General features: G+C 41.2%; 2 protein-coding genes across 21 annotated transcripts in view; one reads left to right on the top strand and one right to left on the bottom strand.

Annotated features, from left to right (window-relative positions):
• Positions 1 to 1,685, bottom strand: part of ANKUB1 (ankyrin repeat and ubiquitin domain containing 1) — a 75,541-nt gene extending 73,856 nt beyond the window's left edge. The window contains exon 1 of one of the 2 annotated variants that reach the window (XM_070072667.2): positions 1,262 to 1,685. The gene's annotated coding sequence lies outside the window, so the exon portion shown is untranslated. The remainder of the gene's footprint in view (positions 1 to 1,261) is intronic. The other variant, XM_089332174.1, reaches the window with a different exon arrangement.
• RNF13 (ring finger protein 13) overlaps positions 138 to 26,663 on the top strand; it is a 171,410-nt gene continuing 144,884 nt past the window's right edge. For 12 of the 19 annotated variants that reach the window (XR_016233254.1, XR_016233253.1, XM_070072669.2 and 9 more), the window contains exon 1: positions 848 to 986. Coding sequence is in view for 2 of the 19 variants with exons in the window: in XM_070072669.2 (XP_069928770.2) it covers positions 900 to 986 (87 nt within the window). In the remaining 17 variants the exon portion in view is untranslated. Of the gene's footprint in view, positions 384 to 847; positions 987 to 26,663 lie in introns of those variants that run through there. The other 7 variants (XM_008266322.5, XM_089332179.1, XM_070072673.2 and 4 more) reach the window with 6 other exon arrangements.

The raw sequence follows: 26,663 nt of genomic DNA, 5'->3' as shown, positions 1-26,663 counted from the left end.
CACCGGTTCATCAGTGCACAGTCCACCGCTAACTGAAATTCTGAGGTTTAAGATTGGGGCAGCCAGGAAGGGGAGGGTGCTTATCGGGAGGGCGGTAGGGGACGAGGTTTGGGGTTCGTGAAAAGGAGGCAGGGTTTGAAAAAGGCTGACCCAGGGAATGAATCACACGGTCTGGCTTTTGCTGAGCCCCGGGGATGGCACGTGTCAGGCCCACAGTGTTGATGTCAGCGCGGCTCCGGGCCAGAACTCGGGACTCGTGCTCAGACCTCGGGCAGCTCGCACCTCTAACACGGGGACCTGGTCTCGGTCCCACCCACCCCGATCTCTGCCGCGAACTGGTGTAGAGGGGATGAGGCCTCGCGCTCGTCTCCTTAGCCAGCCGGGTGAGTGCGGCGCTGGGAAGAGACGCGTCTGCGCTCCAGCCAGGCCCGCCCAGGGGCTCGGGGTACTTTGGCCCAATAGCTGGAGCCGGACGCTGGGTCCAGCGCTCTGCCGACCTCCGGGCCTCGGCTGCGGGGTGGAGGTGGGGGCAAATGGCCGGGGTGCAGGCGCCCCGACTCAGTCCTCTCTGCCAGCAAGTTCCCTCCCCTGTCAAGAGCAGTTTCTTCAACCGCGGTCTAACCCCCTAGAAGCCCGCCCCACCCTGCTCTTCCCTTCCAGGGAAGACCGATCACGCGGCCAAGAACGAGACTAGCGAACTGGGCATTTCTCCGAGCTGGGCAGGAGCGAGCGCCGAGACCCAGCGTGAGAGTGGGAAGGAGCCTTAACAGGCAACCCCACGGCCCAATGGCTCGTTTCGGTGTCCGGGTGCGGGCCAGTGAGGCGCGTGGGGCGGGACTTCCGCCTCGCCTCGCTGTTGTCGTCCCCACTCCGACTCCGGGCGGTGGGGGTCGGCGCGGATGTTCAGTCATGAAGTCGGGGTAGGGACATCTCCCGTAGCGACGCGGCGGGCGAGCCTGACAGTGTTCCGGGGGCCGGGCTTCCAGGTAAGAGCCTGTCCGGCTCCGCGGCGGCAGGGCGGCGGTGGTCCCTCGCGGGCCTGGCCCGGAGAACACACCCCCTCTTTGCCCCTGGAGCTCTGAGTTGGCCTCGCTGCTGGGGTGTTCGCAGCTCCTCTCGAGCTGGCCGCGGGGGAATTTTTTTTTTTTTTTTTTAAGAAATTTTAAAAGCTTGGCCCTCGAAGGACTGAGTCTCCGCTGCACTCCCACCCCGCGAATTTGTGCCCGAAGTTGTTGGGTGATCCATTTTAAAAGCTCCTCACCTTCCCTTCCGGAAGGCTTCTCTGGGTCAAGCTCTTGCCGCAGAGTCCTCGGGCGAAATCGCTTGACTTGCGTTGCGGGGGCTGTGTAGGTCTTCGGGGAGAAAAGGCGGGCCGCCGCTTGCTTGCTCTCTCCCGCGGACCCCCTTTTCTGTGCCCGGGCGCTCAGATTGCAGGTTGGGACGTGACTGCCGGGGCCTGGCCCCGGTCCCTGCCCTCTGGAAGCCGGCGGCTGTGCCAGCACGCTCGCTGAGCTGACGTGCTCTAATGAAAGAACTCTGCCCCAGAGAGGCAGAGGGCCGACCTGAGGCCCAGCCGGAGCATCCCAGAGCCACTCACGCAGCTTCGGGGGCCGCCGCTGCGCCTTGGCTGAACTCCTTTGTTTTGTCCTAATCTGGCAATAGTAAATTTCCAAAAGGATCCTTTGTGATCCGTTTCAGCACCGTGGGCAGCTGCTCACGTTGTTGTCCTAAACCTGCCCGGCCCTTCCTATTGGTCACCGATGCGGCAGGAACAGTGAAAATTAAGACATTCTCCAGGGAGAACATCTGCAGTTTTGATACAATCTAAATAAGTAAGGTGGGTGTGCCTCGGGAGAGTTCCAGTAGAGAAACAGATCAAGACCCAGGGAACGGCTTCACGGGTCCAGTCTATTTAAGGGCACTTTTTAATGGATCCGTGGGATTAACTCCATTTCAAAGTAACAAAACTGGCCTGTGGTAGGAGTTAAAAACAGCTTTAAACAGGAGATAAGAAGTGCAGCGCTATGCTCTAGTGCAGGGCCCAGAGGGATTCGTTAATGGATTTTGGAATCAATTTAGTGGCTTGATATGAGCATTAAAAGGAGAGAAGGGAAGAAAGAATATCTGAGGACATTGTGTGGAGTAAGACAAAGTAGTTCTTGTAGCTTGTGTTTCTATTTTTCTTTTTTCTTAATGTGTGTGCATCCAAGAAGATGTAAAGTGTGTTATTGTGGATTATGACAGACACAAGTGTTTCAAAATACTGCTGAAGCCCACATGTGGGAAGCTGATTGGAATTCAGCTCCTGCTACTTGCAAGTTCTGTAACGTTATCCATAAAAAAGGAAAGAGTTGCTGTGAGAATTAAATGAAATAAAACATATTTGTTTACATGGTTAAGCCTCAAAAGTTTTTTTTTGCTTATTTGTTTTTGAAACAGCTGGATAGAAGCACAGTTAATTTCTTTCTGTAAGGAATGACAACTGTTTTTGTTACCTTTTTTTTTTTTTTTTTAACCTCTGCCTTCGTTGAATTCAGCCAACTTGGTGTCTTGGTCTTCAAGTGTAATGAAAATCATGTGAACAAAGTCTTGGTTGGAGAGGTTTAATAGTGAAGGGTTGGGGTAGTAGTGCTCATCCACCCTTGGTTAAAGCACGTTTCTTCCATACATTTTGGAGGGATCTAAATTGTTGCTAACATTCGGTTCCCTTACCCTGATATTTTTTGCATCCCAGGATAACATAGATTTATCACAGGTTTTTCAGGCCCTAATTTTTAGCAAAGTGAAGGTAGGATTAGGGATCTGTTGGTAGGATCTGGCTTTGAGTTAAGTTGGATAGAAATACATCTAATGTTTTATAGGTTTTGCCATTAAGATATATGAAATGATTTGGCTTGGTCAAATATGGTATGTTTACTTCATACGGATGCTACTTAAAAATGTTTGACTTTAAAATAAAAAGTATGGTTCAGAACTTTTAAAATCTGGGAATTAATAATATTTGGCAGAAGGCAGAATGAATTTGAATCAAAATAGTGTTTTGTTCCATTTGGCATGTAACTACTCTATGGCATTGTATATGGTAGTCTGATATGACATGAAAAGGAGAAGAAGGTTGCTAAGCATTGTTGATTTTCTCAAAAGAGGAAACAGAATTAGTATACAAGTGAATTCCTTTAAAGAAAACATGGTGGAACATTGTTTAAAAATTCATGTCTTCTACATATATTTATTAAGCATGTATAAATTATAGTATTAAGCCTTTACATTGTAAAATTGATTTGGAAACTGAATATATAATACAATTGATATTATCAAAGTTTATGATTATAGCATGTAAACAACAAAGAGCAGTAATAGCAGTTAATATTGATTCCTTACCATGGGCCAGATATAGTTCTAAGCACTTCTCATTATCTCACACAATCCTCACAGTCATCAATGTGGTAGGTGGTACAACTGCCTCTTTTGTATAGATGGAGAAACTCAGTCATCATTGATATATAACCTGCCGAGTTCACGCAGGTGTAGTTAACAAGAATTTGAACCCAGGTATCTTGACTATATAAAGCCTGAATGTGGAGTACTAGAGGGACTATCTGGATTCTTTCTTGTTGGTGACCTTGGGAAAACTCCTCCTCAGTTTTCTTAACTACTTTCTCATACTGTTTTTGGGGATTAGGATGCTTTTTTATTTTTTAAAGATTTATTTTTATTTACTTGAAAGAGTTAGAGAGAGAGAGAGAGAGAGAGAGAGAGGACTTCCATCCGCTGGTTCACTCTCCAGATGGCCGCAACGGCCGGAGCTGCACCTATCCGAAGCCAGGAACCAGGAGCTTCTACTGGGTCCTCCACTTGGGTGCCCAAGGACTTGGGCCATCTTCCACTGCTATCCCAGGCCATTGCAGAGAGCTGGATTGGAAGAAGAGCAGCTGGGACTCGAACTGGCACCCACATGGGATGCCGACACTTCAGGACAGAGCGTTAACCCGCTGCGCCACTGTGCCGGCCCTAAGGGGATTAGGATTCTTTGTAAAGCACTAGACAGAGTGTGAGTTCAGTAAATAATATGCCTCAGCCTTTTTCTTTTCATCAAGAATGTGGCCATTTGAACTGTTTTTAGGATTTGGAAGAGTGGGAGAAGGAGCAAAGAAAAATAGTTGCACCTAAGAATACTGACCAAGCAAAGGCACAGAGGTAGGAAAAGTAAGGTTGCAAGAATATGTTGAAGGAGTAGTCTGGTAAAGGTAGATGGATTTAGGTTACAGAGATTCTTAAATGCCACACTAAGGATTTTGCATACGATTTTCAGTTGAGAAGAACTCCTCCTTATGAGTATGAATCTTGGAACAGAGGTCCAGTGTAGGGGTAGAAGTCTGGAGTGTGGAGTTTAATTATAGTAGTCGAGACAACAAATGATGATTGTAGAGAAGGGTATAGATTTGGAAAATGTTGATGTTGATGTTAGGAACTGACATACATATGGACCTAAGACAAATTTTTGGGAGGATAGTAATTCTTTTTATTTATTTATTTGAGAGGTAGAGTTACAAACTGAGGGAGGGAGGGAGGGAAGGAGAAAGAGAAAGTCTTCCATCCGCTGGTTCACTCCCCAAATGGCCGCAAGCACTGGAGCTGGGCTGATCTGAAGCCAGGAGCTAGGAGCTTCTGTTCTGCCACCTGGGTGCAGGGGTCCAAGCACTTGGGCCATCTTCTGCTGCTTTCTCAGGTGCATTAGCAGGGAGCTGGATCGGAAGATCAGCAACCAGGACTGGAACCGGGGCCCATATGGGATGCAGGTACGGCATGAAGAGGCCTAGCCTACTATGCCACAATGCTGGCCCCTGGAGATAGTAATTCTATGAACCTAAATAACAATATGGAGAAGAGCAGGTTTTGGTGGAAGGAGATTTAGGAAGAGAGAGAATGTTAGGGAGTTTAGTTATGGAGCAGAGGAGTTGTGCATTTGTAAAGGTGAAATGAAAATGGGAAGCTCTGTGTACTCTGTACAGAGATCAGATGCTAACATTGTGGGGAAATGGCCTAGAGCAGTCATGCCCCTGTGGATCATGAGAGAGATGTGGCCCTTAAATTTCTCAGAAATGCAATTTCTTGCTTAATAATGGTGTGCTTGTTATTTTTCCCTGTAGCATATTTTGATTTGTGTCCTGGGAGAACAAGACGGAAGGTTGATGGGGAAGGAAATTTTTTTTAAACCTAACAGGGCTCCCATTTATTATTTCAAAAGAGAATCAAGTAAATTGGAGGCTAGGGATTTGCACAGAAAGGGCTTTGAAAGATGCTGTGGCTTTTGTATAGTGCCAGACATTTATAAATATATATTGAATGTTGTATTGTTGTAATGTCTACAGATTTGTTATTTTTGTTATCTCCTGTTTGTTAACCTGTATTGATGAGTAGAACAACCTTTAAAACAGGGAGCGGGGGTGCTTGTTAGGGGAAAGCAATGAAGGGGAAGAGGACCCTGCTGGGGAGATTGGATTCTATTTATAGTCAAGACTGTGGGAAAAGAACCTCAAGAATTAAGAGGAAAAGACTGCAAGGTGTGATGGGAGGAAGAGCTTTTGGGACTAAATCCCGGTTCCACTCATTCTCTGGCTTCTGCTCTCCCATTCTGTAAAAAGATAACAATGACGATACCAATTCTGAAAGCTGCTTTGAAAATTAGAGTGAATATGTGGAAGTGCCTGGTGCACAGCAGATAAAATTGAGGTGTTTTTATTATCATCATTACCTTCACAAATGGGAACAAACACAGAATCCTACAATCTTTTGTAAGAAGAAAAGAAAAGCATCTGGAAACCATTTGTACTTGATAATAGAGCGCAGGACTAAGTAGTAGAAGGGCTGCTAGGCTTCCTTTCGTGGCAGATTTTTTAAGGTTTGGTGCAGTTGGTTAGGACATGATGTTAGATTAAACAGTAAAATCTATCTCTGAACTATTTTTAGCTCCCTTTCATGATAGGCCTGTGCAACTGGCCAATGAAACAAAAAACTGTGTTGTTGAGCAAGCAGAGGACAAGGGAAGGTTTTATTTTCTGTCACACCATTGTTGAAAACATTACATGGATCCTCCTACTTAGGGGTATGTCTGTAGTTTTCCTTCACTCGGTAAATTTTATTCAGTACCTTAAGAGTAGACGCTGTTCTAGGCATTCAGAGTGTCTGGATCAGTGAACTGAAGAGACAAAAATCCTTACTCTCATGGAGCTTATCTTCTAGTGGGAGAAATAGGCACATTTTTAATAATTTTAAGTACTTAGATTTTTCTTGTACTGTGTATTTATAAGGTCACAATATTTTAGCACATGATGAGACTGACTATCCCTGATTGTGAACAATTTTGTAGAGCATTTTGAAAGAAGAGATCATGCTTTTTTACTTGTATTGTCTGTCCCCTTTTACCTCTTCTTCCCAATGGAAGATTTATTTTTATAAAGTATCAGGCATTTGTAAATACATATTGAAAGTTGAATTGCTGTAATGCCTCCATATTTGTTATTTTTGTCATGTCATGTTTGTTAACCTGAATTGATTAGTAACAAAATCTTTAAAGCTTAGGAAACGTAGGTACTCATTTAAATGTTTATGACAAAGAAAAAGAGATTGTGTTAAGGCAGGGGCTAAATTTAAAGATAAAGTAATCACTTAAATATAGCAAGTATTAAGGACCCATGTACTGCCAGAGGGTGGAAGAAAAGAGAGGCATGCTCTGAATTGCATTGTCTGGCTTGGCACTGAGGTTGGAATGGGAATAGATTATGTCATAGCTGAAAGCACCAACATTAAGGGAATCTGGGTGTTACCCAACTTGCCCAAGAATTGGCTGGGTGATGCTGCATAAATAACCTCACCTCTCAGTTCATTTCCTCATCTGTAAATGAGGTAGTTGGAATTTTCCAGTTTGAAACATCTGCTTTTAAGACTTCTTACAAAATGTCTGTTGTACAGCTTCACTTTACTAATGTAGAGAAAATGGAGCTGATCATAAACTTCCGTTGAAGCATCAAGTTAAAATGTATATTCTCAGTTAACAAACCAGACATGTAGAAAGATATGTCTACAAAATTAATGTTATGCTTGATGCTATTTACTGTTTTTAAAAATAGAACAAAATATGGTCTAAGATACTATACTTTCCCCCTTTGTTGTTGTGTAAAGGAAAAATAAGCCATTGTATTTTAGACCTTAATAATGGATCACCAGCTCTCTGCTATGGCCTGGAAAGCAATAGAAGATGGCCCAAGTCCTTGGGCCCCTGCATCCGCATGGGAGACATGGAAGACATGGAAGAAGCACCTGCCTCTTGGCTTCAGATCAGTGCAGCTGCAGCCACTGCGGCCAATTGGGGAGTGAACCAGCGGATGGAAGACCTATCTCTCTCTCTCTCTCTCTCTCTGCCTCTTCCTCTTCCTCTCCTTCTCTCTCTGTGTAACTCTGTCTTGCAAATAAATAAATAAATCTTAAAAAAATTCTTAAAAAAATAATGAGCACAATAGTTACTTATTTTAATCTAGACAACAGTTACTTGCTGCTGATTGTTGTGCCAGGCACTTGATATACAGAATCAGAAAACATTTAGTCTCTGACTTAAAGAAGTTTTGAGGATAAAGACAGTGATGAACAATTTGTATTAACTTGTTACATTGTGGCAGTACAAAAAAGGCACATAATGAGAGGCTGGGAGAGGAGAAAATTATGTGACTGCAGAAAAGAGAGACTGAAGGAGTAACAGGGGACAAAGCTGGAGACAGGAGCCACTTTATGACGAATGTCTGTGCCAAGAGACAGTTCAGATTTGAACCATGCTCTTTAAGTTCTTTCTTCTATTAAGGATTTTATATAGGCGCTAATGTGATGGGGTATTTTTAGAAAATTATTTATTTAATTTATTTGAAAGGCAGAGAGTGAGAGTATATGTTCTGCCATTCCCTTGTACACTCCCCAAAGTCCTCAACAGCTAGGACCAGGTCAGGTGAAAAGAGGAACTGGGAATTCCATTTGGCTCTCCCATGTGGGTGCAAGGAACCAAGTACTAGAACCATTATCTTCTGCTTCCCAGTCTATAGAATGTTAGAAAGCTGGAATCAGAAGCCAGAACTGGGACTTGAACTTGGGGCAGTCCTATATACAGGCATCTCAAGTATTGTCTTAACTTCTCTGTCAAATGTCCACACCAATGAGGTATTTTATTATCTATATCTTTACATGCTTCTTAAGAGAAGCTGATCCATGTAAGAAAATATTTATGCTATTCCTAGTTATTTTAATGGTATAGATCTTTTTGAAGAAATTAGTGTTTTAACTCAATAAAATCTGAGAAACATTATTGATTTTGTGGTTTTTGGGTATTCATTACCATTAAATATTGAGACATTAAGGCATTTAGAAGTTCATTACCACATTAATATACATTGAAAAGACAGCTAAAACATTGGCATATTTTACTTGTTGATATAAGAGAATTTTTGGTTGACTATAAGATTTAACTTAGAATCATTGCTAAGGAGTTAGAAATTTGTTGGAAGTTTAATTGGTTGGATGTGATTGTGTTCAGGCCCAGTTTCTAATGATTAAGGATATCTAGTTAAACTTTATAGAGGGAAAACATTTCCACTCTGACATGATCCTACTGATGAACTGTTGATTGATGAGTATTTCTGAATGAAGTCATGAGAGAGTACGAATTGAACTTCTACTTTCTTAGATATGAAAATACCTCATTAAATGTTGAAGAATACTGTGTAATTACTGTGCTTGTAATTTATATGTTTGATCATCAATATGTATTTATAACTGACACATTTGTTCAACAAGAATTATAAGCATTAATTTGCATTTTTTGGAAAAAAAATTTCGAGTTGAACTTCACTTAACATAAAATTAACCATTTAAAGCAAACAGTGTAGTGGCATTTAGTTCATTCTCAGTGTTGTACAACCACATCTCTGTCTAATTTCAAAACATTTTTATCACTCCAGAATAAAATTCCATACTCATTAAGTCTGTTACTTCCTTGATGTCTCTGGCCTATGGCAACCACAAATCTGCTGCTGTTTCTATGGAAATAATTATTCTGGATATTTCATGTAAAACAAATCATGTAATATGTGGCTTTTGATGCCTGGCTTCTTTTTTTTTTTCAAGATTTATTTTATTTATTTGAAAGAGTTAGAGAGAGAGGTAGAGACAGAGAGAGAATTCTTCTACCCGCTGGTTCACTTCCCAGATGGCCACAACAGCTATAGCTGCGCCAATCCAAAGCCAGGTGCCAGGAGCTTCTTCCGGGTCTCCCTTGTGGGTACAGGGGCCCATGGACTTAGACCATCTTCTGCTGCTTTCCCAGGCCACAGCAGGGAGCTAGATTGGAAGAAGAGCAGCTGGGATATGAACGGGTGCCCCTATGGATGCCAGGACTTTAGGCCAAGGCTTTAACACACTGCACCACAGCACTGGCCCCGATGCCTAGCTTCTTTCACTTTGTGAATGTTTTCAAGGTTTATCCACTTTATGGCATATGTCAGTGCTTCTTTCTCTTTTACAACTGAATAATATTCCGGTGTGTGTATCTGTCATTCTGGTTATCCATTCATCCATTGATGGAAATTTGGATTGTTTTTATCTTTCAGCTGCTGTGAAATAGTGTTGCTGTGAACATTCATGTACAAGAATTTGAATACCTGCTTTCATTTCTTTTGGGTATATGCTAAGAGTGGAGTTGCTGGGTCTTAGAGTAATCCTGTCTTTAGCTTTTTGAGAATCTGTCAAATTGCTTTCCATAGTGGCTAAGCCATTTTACATTCCAACTGGCAGTATATGAGGATTACAGTTCCTTTTTGTCAATACTTTTTTTTTAAATTATTATTGCCATCTTTGTGGATATGAAGTTGCTTTGATTTGCATTTGCCTGATGATGGCCATTTGTATAACTTCTTAGGTGAAATATATTCAAGTTCTTTGTATCTTTTTAAAACTGGGTTGTTTGTCTATTACTGAGTTGTGTTTTTATGTATTCTGGATACTCCACCCTTACCAGATACATGATGTGCAGATGTTTTCTTCTATTCTTTACTTTCGTGACAGTGTCCTTTGCTACATACTTTTCTAAAATTTTGTTGAAGTCTAATTTGTTTGTTTATTTTTTGATGCTCCTGCTTTTGGTGTCATAGCTAAGGATCTATTGCCAACTCCAAGGTCATGAAGATTTATTCCTGTGATTTCTTCCAAGAGTTTATAATTTTAGCTCTTATATTTAGGTCATTTATCCACTCTGTGTTAATATTTCATTGAAGTTTGAGTTAGTGTTACAGTTTCATTGATTTGCATGTGAATATCCAGTTGTCCAATTACCACTTATTGAAGAGACTATTCTCTCCCCCAACCCCTGCCACCACTGAATGGTCTTGGCTCCTTTGTTAAAAATCAGTTGGCCATAGAAGTATAGATATATTATTAGATTCTCAATTCTACTCTTTTGGTCTATATATCTACCCTTGTGGTAGTACCACACAGTTTAGATTATTGTGGTTTTATAGTGAGGTTTTGAAATCTAGAGATATGAGCCTTCCAATTTTGTTTTTCAAAATTTTACCCATTTGAGGCCCCTGTGAATTTGAGGATTGACTTTCCATTTCTGCACAAAGTCCATTGGAATTTTCATAAGATAATATATTGGTCTTAGATTGCTGTGGATATTACTGCCATGTTATTATTAAGTTTTCTGATACATGATATGTTTTTGTTTCATCAATGATTTTCTGTTTTACTAGTTTCTAGGTATATGTTTTTTATGTCCTTTGTTAAATTTATTCCTAGATATTCTATTCTTTTGAGATACTATTATAAATGAAATCTTTTCTTAATTTTTGGATATTTTCTTTCCTGGTACATGAAAACACAATAGATTTCTGTATGTAATGTTAATAGTTTTTAACAGTATTTTATTTTCTTTTAAGCTGGATCATATAAATAAATGAAAAAATGACTAAAGAATTTTAATGTATCACACATGATTATCCTGAATATGAAGATTATAAGGTCTCCTTTCAGTATAGTGCTGTTTGATTCCTTACTATACTTGTACTATTGCAGTATGAAACAAAGGATGTGAAATGTGCACGTGAAAAAGTCTGTCAGTCATAGTTGGATCGCAGAAGTAGAACCATTATAGGTGGTATGGGTGATGTGGAATAATGAGAGAGAGAGAGAGAGAAAGAAAGAAAGAAAGAAAGAAAGAAAGAGCTCCCATCTGCTGGTTCACATCTCAAATACTCACAGCAGCCGGGCTTGGGCCACATTGAAGCTAGGAGCCAGGAACTCAATCTGATTCTCCCATATGAGTGGTAGGACTCAATTGTATTGAGCCATCACCTATTGTTTCCCAGTGTGCACATTAGCCAGAAGCTGGAATGAGGAGTGGAACTGGGACTGAAATCCAGGTATTCATATATGTGATACAGATGTTCTAGCTGGCAGAGAATATGAGAATGAGATCTTCTATTCTCTGGTTCACTCCTCAAGTGGCTGCAATAGCCAGGATTAGGCCAGGCTGAAGCCAGGAACTAGGAGCTTCTTTGGGTCTCCCATATGGGTGGCAGGGGCCCAATAACTTGGGCCACATCTCATTGATTTCCCTAGGCCATCAGCAAGGAGCTGAAATAGAAGTAGAGCAGGGGCCAATGCTGTGACCTAGTAGAGTAGACCTCAGCCTGACGTGCCAGCATCCCCATATGGACAGCAGTTCATGTCCCGGCTGCTCCTCTTCAAATCCAGCTCTCCACGTAAGTCTTGGGAAAGCAGTAGGAGATGGCCCAAGTGTTTGGTTCCCTGCGTCTGTGTAGGAGACCCAGAAGAAGCTCTTGGCCCCTGGTTTCAGATCAGCCCAGCCTGGCCGTAGCAGCCATTTGGGGAATGAACCAGCAGATGGAAGACCTCTCTCTCTCTCTTTTTTTAAAGATTTATTTATTTTTATTTGAAAGTCAAAGTTACACAGAGAGAGGAGAGGCAAAGAGAGAGAAAGGTCTTCCATCCAATAATTCACTCCCCAGTTGGCGGCAACTGCTGGAACTGCGCTGATCCGAAGCCAGGAGCCAGGAGCTTCTTCCGGGTCTCCCATATGGATGCAGGGGCCCAAGGAGTTGGGCCATCTTCCACTGCTTTCCCAGGCCATAGCAGAGAGCTAGATCAGAAGTGGAGCAGCCAGGACTAGAACCGGCACCCATATGGGATGCCGGCGCTTCAGGCCAGGGTGTTAACCTGCTCTGCCACAGCGCTGTCCCCAGAAGACCTCTCTTTCTATCTCTCCCTCTCTCTGTCTGTAGCTCTACCTCTCAAATAAATAAATAAAATCTTAAAAAGAAGATTTTTTTCTCCTGCAGCAGCCAGGAGACAAACTGACACCCATATGAGATGCAGGCATTGCAGTCTTTAGCTTTACTCACTAAGCCACAACACTGGTCCCCCAAACTGGCATCTTTGCCGCAAGGCGAAACATCCGCCCCTGTAACACTGATATTTAGAAAGCATCCCAATAATTTATTTTGAACTTTGGAAAATATTATATAAAATGATTTCTAAAAATTTGAAATAATAACAGAATATCTATAAAAACTATACAAAGGTCTTTTTAAAAAGTCATTTGAGAATAAGCTGTTGCCCTTGTACTCTAGGAGAGCACTTCAGAAAGTTCGTGAACAAATAGAATTAGATGACAATGTGCATTTTCTATGAAGTTTTTCATGCGCCCTTATATAACCCTCCCATACTTACTGTAAAGTTCCTACTAACAGGGGTATTTTTCTTAGGTAAACTGCTGATTTCAGAGCTATGGTAGGAAAAGTTCAAAATAGGAGTGGAAGATAATGTGCCAGAACACAGCTGCTCAAGAGCGAAGGGAATGTGTTATAAAGACACAGAAATCTGCTTGAATGAGCCTCTGCTAGCCAAATTTGGGATAATTGGTGATCACAATACTAATTAACCCATTGAACAGTAATATTTCATTCTGTAGTGACATAAATAAATCAATAAGTTGAGATTTGGATGAGAAATGGGATTACTGTATTAGAAAGAATAATGATACCCTAAATGTCCACGTCATAATACCTAGAACCTGTGACTGTTATCTTGGATGCCAAGTGAACTTTGCAGATGCAATTAAGCCAAGAACATTGGAGTGGGAAGATTACCCCAGGTTATCTTGTTGGGTTCAGTGTTCTTAAAAATGAAGAGGGAGGCAGAAGAGGGGTTTGGAATAATGTGATGTGGGAAGGAATCGATCTGCCGTTGATTCGAAGATGGAGGAAGGGTTGCAGACCAAGGAATGTGCGTAGTCTCCAGAACCTGAAAGCAAAATCATCAAATTGTTGTGTAATTTAAAACATTTTCATTTTAAAACATACATGGATAATAACCTAGACTAAAATAGAAATTTGTATGACTTTTGAAAATAAATGATACTAGCAAGAGACTGTGGTTGCTATTTCATACTCTGCTCCCTTAATAACACACTAATGGCTTTCGGGCTCATGTTCTTCTTTTTCTCTGCTAAATGAGAGAAGTAAATACTGCTAAGAACAGAAAAGTAGTTGTGCCAGTTATTTATTGTTCCTCTACTCCACACTCACCATTCATTACTTGCTCTATGATAATTGACAGGACAAGGACACAAGGTTAAACATTATCGGCTGCTGGAGGGGATAAGGTCCTTGAGAGGGAATTTGCTGGAGGAAGGTAGTTTTTTCCTTCCTGGTTCATTTGAGCTGTGTTATGCTTTTTCTTGCTCCTGCTGTATGGTGCCTGTGGGTGGGGATATCCAGTGGTGATCTGCCTCAGCCATGTGCTCTGAATACAAAGGCCCTCTGATCTCACAGCCCCACCCTTGACCCTTCTCTTGTGCATACTCTGCCTGGACTCCTCTGTGTGCCTGCCCACCAGCCTTTGCTTGTCTGTACCCCAGGGAATTTTTTCCTGCACACCCCCTCGCCCCCGACATAGATACTGCGTATTTCAGGTCTTGTGTGTATAGTTGTTCCCTGACATCCTGTACACACCTACCCATCAGCCTCAGCTTGCTTGCACCATGGAGATCATTCCCTTTTTTGCCTGGCAGTTTTGGATCAGCCTTCAGCTGGTCAACCCAGTGGAGTTCTGTGATACCTAGTGTGCTACAACCACACTTACTCCAATGGGGACTGAACTCAAGCTTAAGGGAGAGTACTCCTTTTCCAAGTTTGTCTTTTTGGTGTATCTCCGTCTTATATCTTAATTTCATAAGTATTTTCTTATTAAAATAGCTTCATTAACTTATAATTGACATACAACAAACTGTGCTTGTTGAAGCGTATATTTTGGTAAGCTGATATATTCGTATTTATATAAGCATGAAATCATAACTAATGAAGTTCATGAACATATCCATCTACATTTGTTATTACAAGAAAATGCTTGGCACAGGCTACTGATGAAGGAAAAGAGTTTAATTTGGCTCACAGTTTAGGAAGTTCACAGCCAAGGTTGAGCAGCACCCCTTGGTTCAGCATCTGGTGAATGCTTTCCTGCTAGTAGAATTCTCAAGTGCCACAGATAATCACGTGGCAAGAGGGAGTGCATGTTACTATGTCCACATCTATGTGGTCCCTTATAAAGCCAGCAGGATTCAATTATGGGGGCCATCCTAACAACCAGTCCAATCTAAAAACCCCCCAAAGGGCTCACCTCTAAAAACCATCATTGGATTGTTTCTGCCCTCTTAGTGCTATTAACATAAGAATTTGAGGGACCAAACCTTTAACATCTGGGCCTTTGGGGGACTTTTGCCTCCAATCTAATATCCAAACCATAGCACCATCACTTTCAGAAGTTTCTTCATTTCCCTTTGGGATCTCTCGCTCCTCTGTATCTCCAACTTCGATGTATCTTTATGTTTATTACCTTGTTATGGCTTAATGATGATTTATGTTAAACACCTCTGTTTAATTTACTATATAGTTTTTTTTCTGCTAATTCAACCCCTGCTGTAGAGAATTGGTGCCTGGGGTGACTGCATAACGTAGATCTAAAAATTTGAAATTTTGGTATTGGTTTAGTTTTGCCTTTGGGTGTGTGCATAGTGCTGAGTTAGATAAGCACATCACAGTTAGATAAGCAATCACCTGTGGTTGATTGTGATGTTTTGCCAACATGATACACTTGCCTCCAGAGTCCAGGTACTATTAGATTTGATCTTTGTGGCAGTGAGGATAGGCACTGTAATGTGGAGTAGAATCATTTAGTGTAATTGAGTGCTTACAGATAAAAAAAAGACTTTTCAGATTTGTTAATTCTCTGTTCAAGATCTGTCCTTTTTTTGTTCTTTTTTTGCTTACACATTTTTCTTCAAAAGAAATTTTATTTCTTCCAGGTTGTGAGTAGATGTATGAACTAAAAGCCTTGTTTCTTGATTTTTTAAAAAAAAATTATTTATTTTTATTTGACAGGCAGAGTTAGACAGTGAGAGAGAGACAGAGAGACAGAGATAAAAGTCTTCCTTCCGTTGGTTTACCCCCCAAATGGCCACTGTGGCCGGCGCTGCACCGATCTGAAGCCAGGAGTCATGTGCTTTCTCCTGGTCCCCTGTACGGGTGCAGGAGCCCAAGCACTTGGGCCGTCCTCCACTGCTTTCCTGGGCCACAGCAGAGAGCTGGACTGGAAGAGGAGCAACCGGGACTAGAACCCGGCTCCCATATGGGATGCTGGCACCGCAGGCGGAGGATTAACCAAGTGAGCCACGGCGCCGGCCCCTAAAGATTTATTTATTTACCTGAAAGAGTTACACAGAGAGAGGAGAGGCGGGGGTTGGGGAGAGATCTTCCATCCTCTGGTTCACTCCCCAGTTGGCCACAACGGCTGGAGCTGTGCCGATCCGAAGCCAGGAGCCAGGAGCCAGGAGCCAGGAGCCTCGTCTGGGTCTCCCAAGCAGGTGTAAGGGCCCAAGGACTTGGGCCCTCTTCCACTGCTTTCCCAGGTCATAGCAGAGAGCTAGATCAGAAGTGGAGTTGCTGGGGCTTGAACCAGCACCGATATGGGATGCTGGCACTGCAGGCGGCAGCTTTACCCACTACACCACAGGGCCAGCCCCACTGGATCGTTTTTGAAAAAAATCTTTTTGTAGAAAACCAATGTAGATTAACTGGTTGTTTTATTGTTTATATGTTTAAAGCATAGATAAAATATTTTTAATGTTTAAGTCTTACAGTTTTTTAAAAGCATAGTTAACAGGGGTTCTGTAGAAGATGCTATCAAGAAGAGGCCTAGTGTGGATTTTATTATATAGATATTAAGCACCTAATACATGCCAGGCATAATTCCATGAAATAAAGGTTTGTGTCTTTGAGGAATATATACTCCTGTAGTAACTATGGACACTAACCAATACACATAACAATTTAAAAAATTATTGTGTAATAGAAAGTAATCAGTATTGTGATAAAAATTAAGGTTAAAAGAAGTTAGGCAGCCATTTTGTGGGCGCCAGGTGAGAGAGACTATCTGTGGGAGCTCATCAGGAAGATCCTTTGGAGTGCATGGAATTGAACCTCCGCAATTCTAACCTAAGCTCTCGAAATGCATCATGATTCCTGTCCATTGGACTGTAAGTTTCATGTAGGTCATCTTTGTAAACAATGGCAATAAGACTGAATTTGAATGAGACTTTGGCTATTATTTTTTTTTAACTTTTATTTAATGAATATAAATTTCCAAAGTACGACTCATGGGTTACAATGGCTTCTCCCCTATAATGTCCCTCCCACCCGCAACCCTCCCCTTTCCCACTCCCTCTCCCCTTCCATTCACATCAAGATTCATTTTCGATTCTCTTTATATACAGAAGATCAGTTTAGCATACATTAAGTAAAGATTTCAACAGTTTGCTCCCACACAGAAACATAAAGTGAAAAATAATAGATGATTTTTTTTAAATGATGATGAAATCAGATCAGACCTATTGTCATGTTTAATCCCAGTGAGAGTCAAGTTGGGAATTGATAATTTTTTTTTTTTTTTTACAGAAGATCAGTTTAGTATACATTAAGTAAAGATTTCAACAGTTTGCACCCCCATAGAAACACAAAGTGAAATATACTGTTTGAGTACTCGTTATAGCATTAAGTCTCAATGTACAGCACATTAAGGACAGAGATCCTACATGAGGAGTAAGTACACAGTGACTCCTGTTGTTGACTTTACAAATTGACACTCCTGTTTATGGCATCAGTAATCTCCCTATGCACCAGTCATGAGTTTCCAAGGCTATGGAAGCCCCTTGAGTTCACCGACTCTTATCTTGTTTAGACAAGGTCATAGTCAAAGTGGAGGTTCTCTCCTCCCTTCAGAGAAAGGTATTGCCTTCTTTGAAGACCTGTTCTTTCCACTGGGATCTCACTCACAGAGATCTTTCATTTAGGTTTTTTTTTTTTTTTTTTTTGCCAGAGTGTCTTGGCTTCCCATGCCTGAAATACTCTCATGGGCTTTTCAGCCAGATTGACTTTGGCTATTATTAATCACTCCAAAGTGTGTGGGTTGTAAGAAACCCTCCTGGCTTCACTTTTGTTGAATTTGAAGACACACAGGATGCAGCTGATGCCGACCAAGAACTGGATGAAGATCGCTGTGTGGCTGCTGTGAAAGAGTGGAACTGTCGAATGGTGAAAAAGGAAGTCCCTCCCTCTGGGGTCATCATCTTTGAGATGGCAATGATTATCATAGGAGGAGGAGTCTACCTCGCTGTAGATCTCCAAAAAGGAGAAGCTTCTCGCAGGCAGAGCAGGTCCCCTTTTAGAGATGAGAGAGAGATCAGTGTCTTGGGAGAGAAATTACAAGCAATCCTGTTCCTTCTCTAAGTCTCATAGCCGATCTATGTCAAACGAAAGAAAATAGAAGGCCAGTTTGCAAGAGATGTGGTGTACAGGAAGCAACTTCATTTGGCAGGAGTATATACAGAAAATTCTAGTTTTGTTTGAGAATTCATAATTTCGGTGCATTTTTTAAAAATGTTTTATTTATTTGAAAGGCATATATGTATGTATGTATATATCTTAGAGTAAGAGAGATAGAGAGAGATACAGAGAGAGAGATGGAGAGATACAGAGAGAGATACCGTTCATCCTATGGTTCCCTCCCAAGATGGCTGCCAGGGCTAGGTGAGCCAGGAGCCAGGAGCCACAAGCTTCTGACGAGTCTTCCACATGGGTGCAGGGCTTAAATTGTTGGTCCATCTTATGCTGCCTTCCCAGGGACATTACCAGGGAGCTGGATCAGAGGTGGAGCAGCTGGGACTCGAACCAGCACCCATAGGAGATGCCAGCACTGCAGGCAGAGGCTTAACCTTCTGTGCCATAGGTGCCAGCCCCAGCTTTTTAAAGATGTTTTAGCTTTTCAAATTTGTTTGACTCTTGGAGAAGTGACCCAAAATGATATGATTCCCTGTGGTTTGAAATGGATCATATGAGGCATGTAATATCAAGAATTGTTACTTTACTTTTCCCTTAAGCATGATTTACTTTTGAGCTTTAGTCTTACATAGATTGATGACTTCTAAATTCTACCCAGCTAAACAAAATATTGTGATAAATATTATAGAAACAACGCTGTCAAAAACTGAACTAAAGTGTATTTTTTTCCTGGCTAGTGTATAGTATGCAGCTATAGATAAGCAAGCAGTCTTTAAAAGCTGCCGTGATAGAAGCCAGCAGGTAAAAATAAAAGCTGTACCATTAAAATAGACTGGAGGTTTTTTAAAAACTCAGCTAGTCTTATCCTGGGCAGAAGTTGTCTAGTTGGTATATAATCTGGTAAGTTTCAAGAAAGGTTACCTTAATTTAGGTCATAAGTTCCTTATATAATTACAATATAGATTATGTAGTTGTTTGTGTACCAGCCTTTATTAGGAAATTTGAGATTTCCAAGAATATCAATATCATTTCAGTTTAAGGGTACATTGTAGAGCTAAACTTTGAGTTACTGTACAAGATTTTTTCTATGCTGTCATTTGTAATATGCTTTTGTGAGAATTTTTGGGATTAAAGTTTGGGTTTAAAAAAAAAGTGAGGCATGGCAGGAGTGAGCCTACACAGGTTGCAGCCTTGCCAAGGGAGCTTGTAATATACAGAAAAGAAGGCCAAAAACAGATCTGTGTGATGATGTTTTAAAGAAAGAGTTGTTGGGGCTGGTGTCATGGCATAGCGGGTAAAGCAGCCGCCTGTAGTGCCGGCATCTCATATGGATGCTGGTTCAAGTCCTGGGTGCTCCACTTCCAATTCAGCTCTCTGCTATGGCCTGGGAAAGCAGTACAAGGTGACTCAAGTCCTTGGGCCCCTGCACCCATGTGAGAGACCCGGAAGAAACTTCTGGCTCCTTGCTTCGAATTGGCTCAAGTGAACTGGCAGATGGAAGATTCTCTTTCTCTCTCTCTCTCTCAGGACAGTGCAAGTTACTATTTCCCAGTGTTGTTTTTGTTTTATTTTACAAGATTGTTTTGAGGATTAGAAGAGAAAATATTCATGTCAGATACACAATATAGTCCCTGGCACAAAATTAAGTTTTCTTTCTTTTTTAAAAGATTTTATTTATTTATTTGAGAGGTAGAGTTACAGACAGTGAGAGAGAGAGAGAGAGAGAGAGAGAAAGGTCTTCCTTCCACCAGTTCACTCCCCAAGTGGCCGCAACAGCCAGAGCTGCGCTGATCTGAAGCCAGGAGACAAGTGCTTCTTCCTGGTCTCCCACATGTGTGCACGGGCCCAAGCACTTGGGCCATCTTCTACTGCTTTCCCAGGCCACAGCAGAGAGCTGAATTGGAAGAGGAGCAGTTGGGACTAGAACTGGCACCCATATGGGATGCTGGCACTGCAGGTGGAGGATTCACCTACTACACCATGGTGTTGGCCCCAGAAAAAATTAAGTTTTATATCAATGTTGACTATAGAAATAGTGGTGACATTTGTATGAAGCCTCATAGCAGTGATGAGAGTGAGCATTCTTGTCTGGTTCCAAATCTTAGTGGAAATATTTTCAACTTTTCCTCATTCAAAGATGCTGGCTGTGGGTTTGTCATAAATTGCCTTGATTATGTTGAGGAATGCTCTTTCTGTACCTAATTTGCTCAAGGTTTTTTATCATGAAGAATTTTTTTTAATGTTTCCTTGCATCTATTGACATAATCATAAGGTCTTTGTTCTTTAGTTTGCTAATGTGATTTATCATATTGATTTGTGAATGTTGAACCATCCTTGCATACCAGGGATAAATCTCACTTGGTCTGGATAAATGATCTTTCTGATGTGTTATTGGATTTGATTAACTGGTGTTTTGTTGAGGATTGCCGTGTCTATGTTCATTAGGGAGATTGGTCTGTGGTTCTCTTTCTCTGTTATATCTTTTTCTGGTTTAAAAATTAGAGTGATGTTCTTTAAATGTCTGGTAGAATTCAGCAGGGAAGCCACCTGGTTGTGGGCTTTTCTTTGTTGGGAGGGTATTCATTACTCATTCAATCTCCGTCTTGTTTATTGGTCTGTTCGATTTTTCAATGTCTTTGTGCCTCAGTTTTGGTGGATTATATGTGTCTAAGAATCTATCCATTTCTGCTAAATTTTCCAATTTGTTGGCAAATAGCTCTTTGTAGTAATTCCTGATGATTCTTTTTTATTTTTGTGTTATCTGTTGTTACATTTCCTTTTTCATCTCTGATTATATTGATTTGGGTCTTCTCCCTCTTTTTTTTTTTTTTTTTTTTTTTTGGTTAGTTGGGCCAATGGTGTGTCAATTTTGTTTATTTTTTTCAAAAAGACACATTTTCATTTCACTGATCTTTTGTGTTGCTTTTTTTTTTTTTTTCAAATAGAGTGCCCATTTGGGTCCTGGCTACTCTACTTCTTTCTATTTACTTATTTTATTTTTTATTTGACAGGTAGAATTATAGACAGTGAGAGAGACAGAGATAAAGGTCTTCCTTTCATTGGTTCACCCCACAAATGGCTGCTATGGCCAGCACGCTGCGCTGATCTGAAGCCAAGAACTGGGTGCTTTCTCCTAATCTCCCATGCAGATGCAGGTGCCCAAGCACTTGGGCCATCTTCCACTGCCCTCCCGGGCCACAGCAGAGAGCTGGACTGGAAGAGGAGCAGCCGGGACTAGAACCTGGCGCCTATATGGGATGCTGGTGCCACAGGTAGAAGATTAACCAAGTGAACCATGGCGCTGGCCCATTTTTGTTTATTTCTAATCTAATTTTAATTATTTGTTTCCTCCTACTAATTTTGTATTTGGTTTGTTGTTGTTTTTCTAGGTCCTTGAGATGCATTGATAACTCAGTTGTTTGGTGTCTTTCCAATTTCTTGATGTTGGCACCAATTGCTATACATTTTCCTCTTAACACTGCTTTGCTGTACCCCATAACTGTTTATATGTTGTTTTGTCATCTTCATTCATTTCTAGAAATTGTTTGATTTCTGTTTTTGTTTTTGTTTTTTTATCTTTTATTTAATGAATATAAATTTCCAAAGTACGACTCATGGGTTACAATGGCTTCCCCCCCCATACCGTCCCTCCTACCCACAACCCTCCCCTTTCCCACTCCCTCTCCCCTTCCATTCACATCAAGATTCATTTTCGATTATCTTAATATACAGAAGATCAGCTTAGTATACCTTAAGTAAGGATTTCAACAGTTTGCTCCCACACAGAAACATAAAGTGAAAAATAATAGATGATTTTTTTAAATGATGATGAAATCAGATCAGACCTATTGTCATGTTTAATCCCAGTGAGAGTCAAGTTGGGAATTGATAATTTCTTTTTTTTTTTTTTTTACAGAAGATCAGTTTAGTGTACATTAAGTAAAGATTTCAATCGTTTGCACCCCCATAGAAACACAAAGTGAAATATATTGTTTGAGTACTCGTTATAGCATTAAGCCTCAGTGTACAGCACATTAAGGACAGAGATCCTACATGAGGAGTAAGTGCACAGTGACTCCTGTTGTTGACTTTACAAATTGACACTCCTGTTTATGGCATCAGTAATCTCCCTATGCACCAGTCATGAGTTTCCAAGGCTATGGAAGCCCCTTGAGTTCTCCGACTCTTATCTTGTTTAGACACGGTCATAGTCAAAGTGGAGGTTCTCTCCTCCCTTCAGAGAAAGGAACCTCCCTCTTTGAAGACCTGTTCTTTCCACTGGGATCTCACTCACAGAGATCTTTTTGCCAGAGTGTCTTGGCTTTCCATGCCTGAAATACTCTCATGGGCTTTTCAGCCAGATCCGAATGCCTTTAGGGCTGATTCTGAGGCCAGAGTGCTATTTAGGCCATCTGCCATTCTATGAGTCTGCTGAGTATCTCACTTCCCATGTTGGATCACTCTCCCCTTTATTTATTCTATCGGTTAGTGTTAGCAGATACTAGACTTGTTTATGTGCTCCCTTTGACTCTTAGTCCTTTCATTATGATCAATTGTGAACTGAAATTGATCACTTGGAATAGTGAGATGGCATAGGCACATGCCACCTTGATGGGATTGAATTGGAATCCCCTGGTATGTTTCCAACTCTACCAATTGGGGCAAGTCAGCCCGAGCATGCCCCAAATTATACATCTCTTCCCTCTCTTATTCCCACTCTTATGTTTAACAGGGATCACATTTCAGTTAATTTTCAACACTTAAGAATAACTGTGTGATAATTACAGAATTAAACCAGTCATATTAAGTAGAACAGACAAAAAAAATACTATGAGGGATAATGTATTAAGTTGTCCATTAGCAGTCAGGGCTATGCTGATCAAGACACCATTTCTCATAGTGTCCATTTCACTTCAGGAGGTTTCCTTTTTGGTGTTCAGTCAGTTGTCACCAATCAGGGAGAACATATGGTATTTGTCCCTTTGGGACTGGCTTACTTCACTCAGCATGATGTGTTCCAGATTCCTCCATTTTGTTGCAAATGACTGGATTTCGTTGTTTCTTACTGCGGTATAGTATTCTAAAGAATACATATCCCATAATTTCTTTATCCAGTCTACCATTGATGGGCATTTAGGTTGGTTCCAGGTCTTGGCTATTGTGAATTGTGCTGCAATAAACATTAGGGTGCAGACCGCTTTTTTGTTTGCCAATTTAAACTCCTTTGGGTAAATTCCAAGGAGGGGGATGGCTGGGTCGAACGGTAGGGTTATATTCAGGTTTCTGAGGAATCTCCAGACTGATTTCCATAGTGGCTTGACCAGTTTGCATTCCCACCAACAGTGGGTTAGTGTCCCTTTTTCCCCACATCCTCGCCAGCATCTGTTGTTGGTAGATTTCTGTATGTGAGCCATTCTAACCGGGGTGAGGTGAAACCTCATTGTGGTTTTGATTTGCATTTCCCTGATTGCTAGTGACCTTGAACATTTTTTCATGTGCCTGTTGGCCATTTGGATTTCCTCTTTTGAAAAATGTCTATTGAAGTCCTTGGCCCATCTCTTAAGTGGGTTGTTGGTTTTGTTTTTGTGGAGTTTCTTGATCTCTTTGTAGATTCTGGTTATTAACCCTTTATCTGTTGCACAGTTTGCAAATATTTTTTCCCATTCTGTCGGTTGTCTCTTCACTCTCCTGACTGTTTCTTTTGCAGTACAGAAACTTCTCAATTTGATGCAATCCCAATAGTTGATTTTGGCTTTGACTGCCTGTGCCTCCCGGGTCTTTCCCAGAAATTCTTTGCCTGTGCCAATATCTTGAAGGGTTTCTCCAATGTTCTCTAATAACTTGATGGTGTCAGGTTGTAGATTTAGGTCTTTAATCCACGTTGAGTGGATTTTTGTGTAAGGTGTAAGGTAGGGGTCTTGCTTCATGCTTCTGCACGTGGAAATCCAGTTTTCCCAGCACCATTTATTGAATAGACTGTCCTTGCTCCAGGAATTAGTTTTAGATCCTTGATCAAATATAAGTTGGCTGTAGATGTTTGGGTTGATTTCTGGTGTTTCTATTCTGTTCCATTGGTCTATCCATCTGTTTCTGTACCAGTACCATGCTGTTTTGATTACAACTGCTCTGTAGTATGTCCTGAAGTCTGGTATTGTGATGCCTCCGGTTTTGTTTTTGTTGTACAAGATTGCTTTAGCTATTCGAGGTCTCTTGTGCCTCCATATGAATTTCAGCATCATTTTTTCTAGATCTGCGAAGAATGTCTTTGGTATCTTGATTGGGATTGCATTGAATCTATAAATTGCTTTTGGGAGAATGGACATTTTGATGATGTTGATTCTTCCAATCCATGAGCATGGAAGATTTTTCCATTTTTTGGTATCCTCTTCTATTTCTTTCTTTAAGGTTTTGTAATTTTCATCGTAGAGATCTTTAACATCCTTGGTTAAGTTTATTCCAAGGTATTTGATTGTTTTTGTAGCTATTGTGAATGGGATTGATCTTAGCAGTTCTTTCTCAGTCATGGCATTGCTTGTGTATACAAAGGTTGTTGATTTTTGTGCATTGATTTTATATCCTGCCACTTTGCCAAACTCCTCTATGAGTTCCAATAGTCTCTTAGTAGAGTTCTTTGGATCCTCTAAGTACAGAATCATATCGTCTGCAAAGAGGGATAGTTTGACTTCTTCCTTCTTGATTTGTATTCCTTTGATTTCTTTTTCTTGTCTGATGGCTCTGGCTAAAACTTCCAGAACTATGTTAAATAGCAGTGGTGAGAGTGGGCATCCCTGCCTGGTGCCAGATTTCAGTGGAAATGCTTCCAACTTTTCCCCATTCAATAGGATGCTGGCTGTGGTGATTTCTGTTTTGATTTCTTCTATTACCTACTGTTCATTCAGGAGAATGCTGTTCAGTCTCCATGCGTTTGCATATGTTCTTGAGATTCTTGAGTTAAGTTCCAGCTTCATTCCTTTTTGGTCAGAAAAGATGCATGGTATCGTTTTGATTTTTTTGCTGAGACTTGCTTTATGGCCTAGCATGTAGTCTATCCTATAGAAAGTTCCATGCATTGATGAAAATAATGTGTGTTCTTCAACTATGGGATGAAATATTCTGTAGATTTCATTAGATACATTTGGTTCATAGTGTGAATCAACTCTGTTGTTTCTTCATTGATTTTCTGTCTAGTTGTTCTGTTCACTGATTGAATTGGGGTGGTGAAGTCCCCTATCACTATTTTATTGGAGTCTGTGTCTCCCTTTACACCTATTAACATTTGTTTTAAATAGCCGGGTACCCTGTAATTGGGTTCAGATATGTTTATTATAGTCATATCTTCCTGTTGAATTGATCCCCTATTCATTGCAAAGTGCCCTTCTTGTCTCTTTTAGCAGTTTTTTTGTGTTTAAAGTCTGTTTTTTGTGATATAGGATGGCTACACCTGCTTGTTTCATTTTATGTTAGGATGAAATATCTTCTTCCATCTTTTCACTTTCAGTCTGTATGTATCTTTGTTAGTGAGGTGTGTTTCTTGTAGAGAACTAATAGATGAGTCTTTTGGTTTTTAATCCAATCATCCATTCTGTATCTTTTTATTATTATTTATTTATTTGAGAGGTAGAGTTACAGATAGTGAGAAGGAGGCAGAGAAAAAGGTCTTCCATCCGCTGATTCATTCCCCAAATGGCTGCAACAGCTGTAGCTGAGCCAATCTGGAGCCAGGAGCCATGACCTTCTTCTGGATCTCCCACATGGATGCAAGGGCCCAAGCTCTTGAGCCATCTTCCATTGCTTTCCCAGGATATAGAAGAGAGCTGGGGGCTGGCGCCATGGCTCAATAGGCTAATCCTCTGCCTAGCGGCGCTGGCACACTGGGTTCTAGTCCCGGTCGGGGTGCCAGATTCTGTCCTGGTTGCCCCTCTTCCAGGCCAGCTCTCTGCTATGGCCCGGGAGTGCAGTGGAGGATGGCCCAAGTGCTTGGGCCCTGCACCCCATGGGAGACCAGGAGAAGCACCTGGCTCCTGCCTTCAGATCAGTGTGGTGTGCCGGCTGTAGCACACTGGCCGCTGTGGCCATTGGAGGGTGAACCAATGGCAAAAGGAAGACGTTTCTCTCTGTCTCTCTCTCTCACTGTCCCTGTCCACTCTGCCTGTCAAAAAAAAAAAAAAAAAAAAAAAGAAGAAAGAAGAAGAAGAGAGCTGGATTTGAAAAGGAAAAGCTGGGAGTATAACCAGTGCCTATATAGGATGCTGATACTTCAGGTGGAAGATTAACCTACTGTGCCACATTGCCAGTCCTACTCTGTATCTTTTAATTGGAGAGTTGGCCCTGCCATCTTTCTGTAAGTATTCCTATCATTTACTTTGGATTTCCTTTGTGCTTTTATGGGAGATTTTCTACCTTCACATTCTTTCATAGTGATGACTATCTTTCTGTGCTTCTGTGCATAGCACATCCTTAAGAAGCATTTGTAAGGCTAGGCGAGAGGTGAGAAATTCTTTAAACTTCTGTTTGTTATGGAAGGTCTTTATTTCAGCTTCATTCATAAATGAGAACTTTGCAGGGTACAGTATTTTGGGTTAACAGTTTTTTTCTCTTAAGACTTGGACTGTGTCTCTCCATTCTCTCCTAGCCCATAGCATTTCTGATGAGAAGTCAGCTGTGAGTCCAGTTGGAGAGCTCATGAAGATAATCTGGCATTTCTCTCATGCA

This window comes from Oryctolagus cuniculus, chromosome 4 (assembly GCF_051225735.1).
Source record: "Oryctolagus cuniculus isolate XC-2025 breed Fujian yellow rabbit chromosome 4, ASM5122573v1, whole genome shotgun sequence".
Classification (NCBI taxonomy): Eukaryota; Metazoa; Chordata; class Mammalia; order Lagomorpha; family Leporidae; genus Oryctolagus; species Oryctolagus cuniculus.
The sequence above is the reverse complement of the archived record's forward strand: the minus strand, read 5'-3'. Positions and strand labels throughout refer to the sequence as shown.